The sequence below is a fragment of the Rhipicephalus microplus genome, chromosome 6, assembly GCF_043290135.1.
Source record: "Rhipicephalus microplus isolate Deutch F79 chromosome 6, USDA_Rmic, whole genome shotgun sequence".
NCBI classification, from domain to species: Eukaryota; Metazoa; Arthropoda; class Arachnida; order Ixodida; family Ixodidae; genus Rhipicephalus; species Rhipicephalus microplus.
Genome location: NC_134705.1, coordinates 100565155 through 100576026, shown reverse-complemented (window position 1 = coordinate 100576026; position 10872 = coordinate 100565155). Strand labels below are relative to the sequence as shown.

The 10872-nt window shown below is 43.4% G+C and overlaps 1 protein-coding gene across 1 annotated transcript; it reads left to right on the top strand.

The window, feature by feature from the left end:
* Positions 1-425: 425 nt before the first annotated feature.
* LOC142765960 (uncharacterized) lies at positions 426-8909 on the top strand. Its single transcript, XM_075867766.1, has 3 exons — positions 426-532; positions 1050-1450; positions 8832-8909. Exons 1-3 carry the CDS (start codon positions 460-462, stop codon positions 8907-8909), a joined length of 552 nt encoding a protein of 183 aa, XP_075723881.1. The 5' UTR covers positions 426-459.
* Positions 8910-10872: the final 1963 nt, after the last annotated feature.

Genomic DNA, 10872 nt, shown 5'->3' with positions numbered 1-10872 from the left:
TACGATGCTGCGGCCTACGGGTTAGCAGCCGAGTACCTTAGTCACTAGACTACCGTGGCGGGGCGCATGTCGCGACATAGAGTCCCAGCCATGGCCGCTTTTAAAAACGTAGTAACATACCACATAACACTTCCGTGTGGATGTTGCTCCCATGCATGCTCAACATTTGCTTTTTGACTGAAAATGCGCGCTATTATAATAACAACCAGGAGATTAAAACGGGTGATAGGTGTGCGAGGGGTTATACTTCCGCTCTTATGGCTGATTCGAACGACAGACAGAGGCAGACGCATAGAGAGGCAGAAAAAAATTTCTGCTTAGACGTATTCCATGGAAGACTATCGTCCTTATACAATATCTCAACAACTTGCCTGAATGTGTTAAGTCCACTGTTATATTTATATACAGTATTTACTGTTTTTTTTACAGGCAATCATTCTTCAGGACCACGAAAGCGGTATGCGATTTTTAACTGTCTCGGCTTTCGTCTGCTCCATTATGGTCATCGTAGCTCCCACACCAAAAGAAAAAGGTTGGCAGAATATATTTTCGAATGTGGGCGACACCAACTCGCATCGCTAATCTTGATAGACTATTGTTTTTTCTCAAGGCCATGCAAAAGCCATCAAAATTAAAACTCTAGAAATTTATTGCAGAGGAATGCCTTTGAAATAAACATACCATTATTTCAAAACGTGAGTAGCTATCTAGCTTGGGAAAAACCGCAGATGAAACTGATTACATTCGGAATATAACAAGTGATTGGTCAGCATAAACTTAACATTAGCGAAGGGGAATTCAATATTATTTAGGTTACTTAGAAAAACCACTTGATCAGATGTGATTTAGCTATTGTTGAGTTTCATCTGCAACAGTTATCAAGTTTTAGAGAAGAAACCCGAAGTACCACAAACAATGAACTTGCCTTTTTTGCACAATTTTTATGTAGGTAAACTGTTAACAGTACCTCAAGAACAATATCATCTCTAGAAATATTCATTTATTATTACGATTTACTAATATTGTTTATATGTTTTTCCTTCTTCCAGACTGTGAAATTGAAAACCTGGACATATATCTTGCAATCAGCAACTTTTTAAATGATATATCAACGAACGAGCGCGACGTTGAACGCATCAGCCAGTATGAAGGACTTTTGTTCATCGAATGTTGCAACGTAACCGGACTCGAGCGACTTAGCCAGTATGGTCCAGTGCTGACGCATTGCAGCAGCTTCCAGCCCATGTTTGAAGTGGACGTAGTAAGTGATGGTCCCATTGAAGTGGTGATGAACTGGATGACGTACACTGGAAGGAAAGGAACTTTGACAGTCGGAGCTCAGTTAACGAGGTTCACTCTGAAACTCCGAGCACACTCTTGGTCAACTGGAAGCCCCATGAGGCTCGAGTTAGTAGAGGCTCCTCTTCCACTGGCAACGGAAAATACACACGTTGGTGTTACAGGTGTTTGTGAGATCGCCCGAGCAGTTACCACATTTTTGAGCAGCGTACTTCTGTCTGTCCTGGAACGCTTGTGGAATCACTATTTCTTTAAATATTTAGACTCGATCATCAATTTGAACCCCTTTTTTCATTTTTCATTTTTTTCATTTTTATATCCTTAAGGACCCCACTCGGGGGTATTACATAAGGGGTGGATACACAGGAAAAGAGAACATTTGAACACGTTAGTTTTCGCAGCATACGTGATTTGTAAGATTTGTCGCGAAGGATGATGGGCAGGTGGTTGAAGCAACGGAGCAGGGAAGGTCGTTCCAATCCTTGACGGCGCGGGGAAAAAAAGAAGCGGAAAAAGCGGCAGTTCTGTTACGATAACGGGACACTTGAAGTGGATGGCTTGTGCGGTGTGAGATGTATGTCGGGGGGAGGATGTAAGGAGCTGCATTGAGAGAAGAATGAAAAAATTTATGAAAGAGAGAAAGGGTGGCGATACGGCGGCGAACAGAGAGGGGTGATAAACCGGATTGTGCTTTCAAGGATAAAATACTGATGTCGTATGAGTACTGGGAGTGAATGAATCTAGCGGCGCGATTTTGGACAGATTCGAGGTCGTTAATGAGGTATGTTTGGGGCGGGTTCCATATGGGGGAGGCATATTCGAGTTTCGATCTGACGAGGGACTGATATGCTAGCAACTTCACATGTTTTGGTGCATGACGTAGGTGACGCTTCAAGAAGCCCAGAGTTTTATTTGCCGATGAAATGATGTTAGTAATATGCGCATTCCAAGTGAGATCGCAATACAATGTGACACCTAGATACTTGTAGGATGGTTGTGATTGTACAGGGACGTTGGCGATATGATATGAAAAAATGAAAGGATTCTTACGGCGGGTAAACGTAACAAGTTTGCATTTGTTAGGGTTAAGAAACAAAAGCCAATTATCGCACCAATCTTGAATGTGGTTAAGATCGTTCTGGAAAAGATTTTGGTCGTGAGTGTTAGTTACTGTCCGATAGATTACACAGTCATCTGCAAACATGCGGATTTTGCAGGATATGCTGAGGGGTAAGTCGTTTATGTATATCAGAAACAGGAGGGGGCCAAGAACTGAACCTTGAGGTACGCCTGATGTTACCTTGAGGTAAGCAGAAGATTTATTATTGACATGCACAAACTGAGAACGGTTAGTTAGAAATGCTTTGATCCAATTTAGTACACTTGGGTCTAAGTTTAACTGGGATAGCTTTAGCATTAGTCTTTGGTGGGGTACTGTGTCGAATGCCTTTGCGTAATCTAGAAAGATTGCGTCAGTTTGTAAGTTGTTGTCAAGGTTAGCATGCAGATCGTGAAGAAATATTGCTAGTTGTGTTTCGCAGGAGTATCCTTTCCTAAAACCATGCTGGCTGGGGTGAAAAAAGTTGTTGGAATCTAAAAAGTTTACAATCTGAGAGTAGATGACATGTTCCATGATTTTGCATGGGACGCTTGTTAAAGAAATGGGACGGTAGTTCAATGGACAGTTCTTATCACCTGATTTGTAGATGGGAACGACCTTGCCCATGTTCCAGTCATCTGGAAGAAGGCCTGTGGAGAGCGACTGCGCATACATCGAGCACAGAAACGGGGCGATGGTGTTATGAATGTTTTTTAACACTTTTGAGTTAATATCGTCGACGCCACCTGATGAGGACAGTTTCATGTTTTGAATAATACTTGAAATACCACCTGCGCAAAAAACACTTGAGCCCATAGAGGATGTCAACAGCACCGGGGCAGGAGAGGAAGGTACGCTAGATTCGTTAGTAAACACAGATGAAAATGCGCTGTTAAAAGCATCAGCACATTGATCATCTGAGAGTATGTGACCAGAATCATTAGTAAGGTGGATGGTGTTGGTAGGCCGAGGGTTCACTATCTGCCAGAATTTACGTGTGTTATCGGTTAGGATGCCTGGTAAATCCTGGTTCAAAAACGTATATTTTGCGTTACTAATAGCGGTAGTATATTCTTTTTCGGCTGCGTTGTATTTCGCCCAAGCTACAGGCGTCTCGTTTGCTTTTGCTGCGCGAAAAAGGCGCTTTTTTCTATTCGCTAGTCTCTTTAGTTTGTTTGTAAACCAGGGTTTCTGCGGCGTGCTACGAAATGATGTTGTGGGGATAAATTTGCTAATTAATTTATTCATCTTATTTTTAAAAATATCCCAATTATTGCTCACAGATCGGGAGTGAAAGCTATGTTTGAAGTCTGGAAAGAAGTGTTCGAGTTCTTTGTTAATGGCCTCATAATTACCTTTATCGTATAAGGTAATTGTTTTGTTGAGTTTGTCGCGCCGCTTGAGAGGGAAGGAAAAAACTGCATGTATTACTTTGTGGTCACTAATTTCGGGTATAGGTATGAAATGGACGATAAAGAATCTGGGCGGTCGGTTAGTATAAATCTAGGATGTTAGCACAGCCGCCTGATATGCGCGTGGGCTCTGACACAAGTTGAGATAAGTTAAAATTCAAACAAACGTCTATGAAATCTTTCGTTTCGACATCGTATGCCGACGAGGGTGCAGGGTTATGCCACTCAATTTTCGGGAAAATAAAGTCCCCAAAAAGTAAAATGTGAGCGTTAGGGTAGGTGGTCGTGAGTGTGCTCATTATATTGTTTAAATCACGTGAAAAACCTGTATTGGTGCTCGGTGGCCTGTAGCACACCCCGAGTAGGAATGTTTGAGGGGAAGCGTGGCAAATTAGCCACAGAATTTGAAAGGCAGATTTTATGTTAACAGCAGAACAGGGTAGTTCTGGGCCAACAGCGATTAGCACACCCCCGCCCCGGCCGCGTTTGCGGTCGGTGCGGAATAACTGATAATCGGGTAAATCCGAAAGCACTTCGGCGTCAGTAACTTCATCGGTTAGCCACGTTTCTGTTAGTACCAAAATATTACTGTTGGAAGACGCCACAACGTTTGACACGAGTTGGCACTTCGGCATGAGACTACGAACATTAGTAAAGATAACAGAAAAAGAAAGTTCACGACGTGTTTGGATTTGGCGGTGGTGTGGTTTATTCTGCGGGCGCGGTGATCGCTATGCGACTTCTATAACCGATTGTGATCCGTGGTCAAAAATGTACTGTTTGGAACCCATATACAAAGTTTTGAAACGGATCTGAAATTTACCTGATTTCTGCTTAGCGAAAGCAACGAGATGACGGCGGGCAGTACGAACTGAGAGGGAATAATCTTCGCCAATGCTGAAATTTGTTCCTTTCAACTTTTTGGCATTTGAGAGGGTGTTTTCTTTTGTTTTGTAGAGTGCGAACCTGACAATTATCGGGCGGCAACGATCATTGGTGTGGCGGCCGAGGCGATGCACTCGGTCAATTTCTCTCGGGTCAATTTTTATTTTCAAGTGTTTGAGACAGTGGTTTATGATAAGTTCTTCTGTTTCAATATTTGTTTCTTTGGCGTTAGTATCTGGAAGGTTATAGAAGATTAAGTTGTTGCGGCGTGACCGGTTTTCTGCGTCATCCAGCCGTTTTTCAAGTTCGGAAACTAAGTGTGTGGTTGCGGTAGTTTCGGCTTGAATTGCGGCAATGTCAGCTCGTATGGGCAAAATATTTTGGTAATGGCGTTCTAGTTCGGTCATGCGCTTTCCTAGATCCGACAATGTTTTGTCGGTTGTGAGGAGTTGCTGCTTTACTTCTTCAAAATCGGATATTAGTTTGTTTTGTCCAGCGCTAATCTTTCCGAGTTCTGCGAGAATTTCGTTCATTTCCGGACCAGGGTTAGTTTCAACGTCACCAGATAACAACAAGAGTACGGAGTAAACGGCATATAAACACTCGGCAATGATAGCGACAAGACACTGTGGGCCCGGCAGCTGGACTAGAAAGTAATCACTAGATTTTTTTGCGTAAAGACTGCTGTGCTTACTAACCTGCATCGTTGGGAGGAACGGGTAAGCGAACTGCACTGTGTCACAGCTGCCAAGCCCACAAGCTGACGCCGGTGACCGTTCGCGATATATAGGTGCTCGGAGTGGTGATGTTGACTTCGATGGGGCTGTCCAAGGTGAAGTGGGGGAGGAGTAGTCAAGCCACGGTGCTGGCAACAGCGTCGGAGCGGTAGCGGAGGGGGGAGGGACAGTGCCTGCTTCGCCATTGCCAGGCAGGAAGGTGCAGTTTGATGATGGATCCAACGAAGTGATTGCCAGGCCGGGCATCAGCAGGCGAGTGACAGTTACAAGGAGCACCTGCATTGTTGGGAGGAACGGGTAAGCGAACTGCATTGTGTCACAGCTGCCAAGCCCACAAGCTGACGCCGGTGACCGTTCGCGATATATAGGTGCTCGGAGTGGTGATGTTGACTTCGACGGGGCTGTCCAAGGTGAAGTGGGGGAGGAGTAGTCAAGCCACGGCGCTGGCAACAGCGTCGGAGCGGTAGCGGAGGGGGGCGGGACAGTGCCTGCTTCGCCATTGCCAGGCAGGAAGGTTCAGTTTGATGATGGATCCAACGAAGTGATTGCCAGGCCGGGCATCAGCAGGCGAGTGACAGTTACAAGGAACACCTGCATTGTTGGGAGGAACGGGTAAGCGAACTGCATTGTGTCACAGCTGCCAAGCCCACCTTCATTGGGTTTGTCTCATCTGTAGCCGATTCTCCTGGTTTCGAAGAGTTTAGATAGTTTGATTTGCCAAAATAAACACGCATGGAACATTTCTAATAAATAGTATGACTGTTGACATGGAATATTTGAATCAGTAAAAATGCTTTTGTGGGCCGCGAATGATTGCCTCAAAACAGGGCTGCACTGAACTACGGGACCTTACACATTATCAAACTGGATTTCTGGAGTGTGAAGGAGAACAATATTTCTACACATTTTGCGCACACACACAAGAAAATGCTGGCATATTTTATTTGTGCTGTTTTTGTTCGTTTATTGTAACCACTCCTGCAATGTCTCAAACATGAGACAGCAGTATCTGTAAATAAATAAATACATAAGTAAATATTTAAATAAATAAATAAATAAGTAAACAACCGGATTACCAGTACCTAACAATGCACATTAGCAGAGCAGGTAGAGGGGCAGCTAGCTACCTGCGAAACAATCGTGAAATACGTCAGGTAAACTGAATGCGACGGTGAAGCATTGTTCCTTAAGGTCCACTTGACGTTTGTGCAATCAAAAAGGTAACAACACGTGCGACTGGTTACACTGTTACAGTATCATGTATGGTTGTAATGAAAAGAAACGCTAATTGTGTGGCGTCTACATTCTAGGTAATTTCGCATTTTATTTGAAGTTATTGAAGCATGTATGGTAATAAACCACCACTATAACCGTCTATGACAGTAACAAGAACTACTATACCATCTTTTTAATGCATCATAGCCGCAGCGCAATGAAATCAGCGAGGTATGCTGTTAGCAATTTTTACATTTCTTCCTAAATTGGTGTGCCATGTAAGTTGCGCTAGCTGCTTGTAGTCATAGCGCTGCCACCGATGCATGGCGGCGCTAACAAACACAGCGATTCGTTATGCAAGTGCTGCCCTCACTGTTGGTATTAGTAGAACTAATTTCGTGCTTGTTGGTGTGACAAGGTTGGCTACAGGCTCTTTAAACTATGACCACATTGTTGTGACAAATATTGAGTGGCATTGTATGCGTCCTGTTTGAAAGTCCTTTATATGGGTGTGGAGTACTAAGAATAGGCAATGGTTAATGTGTGTGCACTCATGTTGCGTTCGGTCAAGTGCGCACTTTGATAATTACCAGCAACAAGCACGAAGCGAATCACTCGGGTTTCTTTGTAATCGACGCTCATTATTGATTAATTTATTTATTGATTGATTGATCGATCATTTGATTGATTGATTGATTTGTTGATATGTGGGGTTTATCGTCCGAAAACCACAATACGGTTATGAGAGACGCCTAAGGGCTCCGGAAATTTGCACCACCTGGGATTCTTTAACGTGCACCTAATCCAAGCAAGAGGGCATACAGCATTTTTGCCTTATCGAAAATGCAGCTGCCACAGCTATGATTCAATCCCGTGACCTACTGATCAGCAGCCGAGTACCTCCGCCACTAGACCACATTCTCCTTTGCTAGAATAAATAGTTAGCCTTTCAACTCAACTCACACATTTGTTCAGTATAGCATGCGCATAGGGAGCTTGTATGAACCAGATACGTTTTATGAATCGGGATAATCAGCATACACGCGCTAAAGCGGCCGCAGAGAGAGACAGGCGTACAGGCATCTTCTCGAATGCCGGCAGGCTAAAGTACAATAGCGAGGGGTCCTCTAGTGTCGATGTGTAACTTAACAAAATGGCTTCAGTTTTCTACTTAACTTTTTTGCTGGTTGTGCTTCGTCTGTTACCAGCGTGGCTTGTAATCTCTTCTTTACCTTTTCGAGTCTGACGTACTGTTTAATGAATGTTTTTCGCAAGTGAAAATCTAGCTTACTAACAATGTAGATGGGCAAACTAACGGTAGCTTGTCACATCTCCAGTTCAAGCACCATTTTCTTGCACAATGACGCGCAAAATGCCGACACAGCTCTCTTAATATAACCAAACATAACGAAGAAGCTATGACCTCCCCTCAACTGAAGTTCAGTAGGTGCCGCCTTTCGGTAGGAGAATATGTAACCGAGTAAATTGTGCTTGCGGATTCTAACAGGGTTTAAGGCCTACAAACCTGTCTTTTTTCTCTAATTTGTTCACAAAGTGACCAACTCTAGACTTTATTCGAAAGTAAAGATTTCGGTTGAATCTGAATGGCTTAACATTTTTCTTGAATAACAGCACAGACAGCGTTGTCAAACGCCTTCTCGTGGTCGAATCCGAGCAAGGCCTTCGTGTCTCTGGTACTGCTGTCCATTATCTGACATTTTAACATCTTAATTGCGTCTTGCGTCGATAGGTCGGCTTCAACATCAATCATGTTGTGGGTATCTACGTTGTTGTTTTCTATATATCTGCTTAGTCTGCTGAGGACGACATGCTCTACCTCGTTCTCAACGCCATACGTAAGAAAGAGATGGGACGGAGGCTATCAACGTTGTAAGTCTTGCCAACAAGTTGCGGTCTTCTATGGTTATGGCAGGCTGTCGTGTCTCCACGTCGCGCTGATCGCCTCGGTAAAGTGTTCGATAGAGTGGTCGTCAAGATTCTGCGTAGTTTTATTTGTGATGCCATCGGGGCCCGGCACCGACTATAACCGCTGGTTGCGCGAATGGCTTGTCTTACTTCTGCCACGGCGAAGCCTTCGTCCAACTACGGACGTGCCGGACCGAAATCGTCGAGAAACAGGGCCTGCTCATCTGTTTCCTTCACAGGCAGGTGCTTCTTTATCAGGTTGGCAATCAGATCGTGCCCGGTACAGCATCTGGAAGCATTGTGCAGGGCCCTGGTGAGCGTGTGCCTCGGAATTGACCTTGTGCCACCTCATAGAATGAACAATTCAGCCAGCTCCATGACTTGCTGTTGCGCATCTGGCCATTGATTGAGGCGCAGAGTTCAAGAAACAGGTTCAAGCAGCAGACTTCAAGGAACAGGGATCGTTAAGACTTTTTCCTAAATCTTCGATTGAACCTTTGTCCCTTCCATTGAAAAAGCAACGCCTGCTCTGCCTCAATTAGGTGGGCTAGCCTGCTGTCCATGTTGCCTACCTCCATGTCTGCTCTGATCTTGGAGCGCGACAGCACGTCACTCTTCATTTCTGCGCACCTGTCTTCCAAGCCTCGGGTGGTCAGTGCATTTTATTCTTTCGGAGAATAAAAAGCGATCCCGATCTCTGACTTTTTTGCATTGAAAATTTTCCCCTCTGTCCCTACATTTCCAAGTAGTAATAAAGACATATATGTTTTCTTCGGAGAGATCTAGCCTTTCATAAGGTATATGAACTAGACTTTGACTAATGTTAGCTTTGCTAGTAGGTAGCACTACACAAAAGCTACAAAGGCAACTTTTTATAGATTCAAATAGTATTCAGTCATACTGCATTGTTTTATCTGCGCAGAAACGTTCTTCTAACACTCAATCTTCTGGGAAAATTAGCACTTAATTCATAATTTATTCTCCCAGTGCATTGATCACACATTCGCTGAGCTGGCAATAGGCTTTCCCGAAACAATTTCCCGTGTCTCACTTCATTTGCCTTGGGAGATTTTACCTGATTGAGACTGGAATAGAGGCAAGTGCCTATATCGTTTCTTGTGTTCCAATCGTACTACTTTTATATAACAATGTGAATTAGAGGTTAAAGAGTACCTCTATAGCGTTACGTAGTGCCTATACGTGCCTTTTTATATTTTGTGCTCAAATTCCTAACGGTCCGCGAGCGTATAATGAGCGTGGTATTTAGTCATATTCTTACATGACACGCATTTCATTATTATCATGGTTGCATCAGTCATATACATTTGATTTATATTGACGTCACGTAACACCAAATTTGCTATATGTGAACATAGCGAAACAGCCGCGGTCACGCTACGAGCGAGGCTTGCAGCCATGTTTTACAAGATATGCATGTCATGATTATCATGTTTGGGCTTGTCGTTTACTTTCATCGTCGCTTCGCACCACGTAATGCAAAATTCGCTATATGTGAAGGTAACGAATGAGCTGCGAGCGCATCATAAGCGTGATATGTTGCCATGTTCTTACATAACTCGTATCTCTTGATTATCATAATTAGACCAGTCATATACCTTCGTCATCCATTCACGTCCCGTAATACCTAAATTAGTATATGTGAAGCTAGCGAAACGATCGTGAGCGTACCATGAGCGTGACTTACAGGACATACATGTCATGATTTCCACATTAGGGTCTGTCACTTATATTCACTATGCAGTCATGTCATACCATACCAGTTTTTCAAAATGTCATGTGAACGAAAACACCGCAATACAGCAAGGCCATGAAATGTAAATTATAGTACTCGAGACACACATGTCATGATTTTCATGTTATGACTTGTCATTTATGCTCGTCCTGAAGTCGTTATGTCAGACCAGTTTTGGTATAGATCCCATTATCGAAACGACCAGGAGAGCTAAACATCGCAGGAGGCTAAATAGATAGATAGATAGATAGATAGATAGATAGATAGATAGATAGATAGATAGATAGATAGATAGATAGATAGATAGATAGATAGATAGATAGATAGATAGATAGATAGATAGATAGATAGATAGATAGATAGATAGATAGATAGATAGATAGATAGATAAGAAAGAAGAAACAAGAAGACAAAAGAAAGGGAGGTTAACCAGATGTGCGTCCGGTTTGCTACCGTGCATTGAGGATAGGGGGATGGGGATCAAAACAAGAGAGGAGAGAAGGAGAGGACTTCTCGCACAAAGATGTACAGTCACTCAATGAGGCT

Bases quoted from the DNA above. Each gene is read 5' to 3' on its own strand.
- LOC142765960 (XM_075867766.1), top strand. From the start codon at position 460: ATGCGATTTTTAACTGTCTCGGCTTTCGTCTGCTCCATTATGGTCATC. The intron at 533-1,049 runs GTTGGCAGAATA...TCCTTCTTCCAG, and splicing joins TCCCACACCAAAAGAAAAAG to ACTGTGAAATTGAAAACCTG. The intron at 1,451-8,831 runs GTTGGTGTTACA...CTTCTTTATCAG, and splicing joins TGGCAACGGAAAATACACAC to GTTGGCAATCAGATCGTGCC.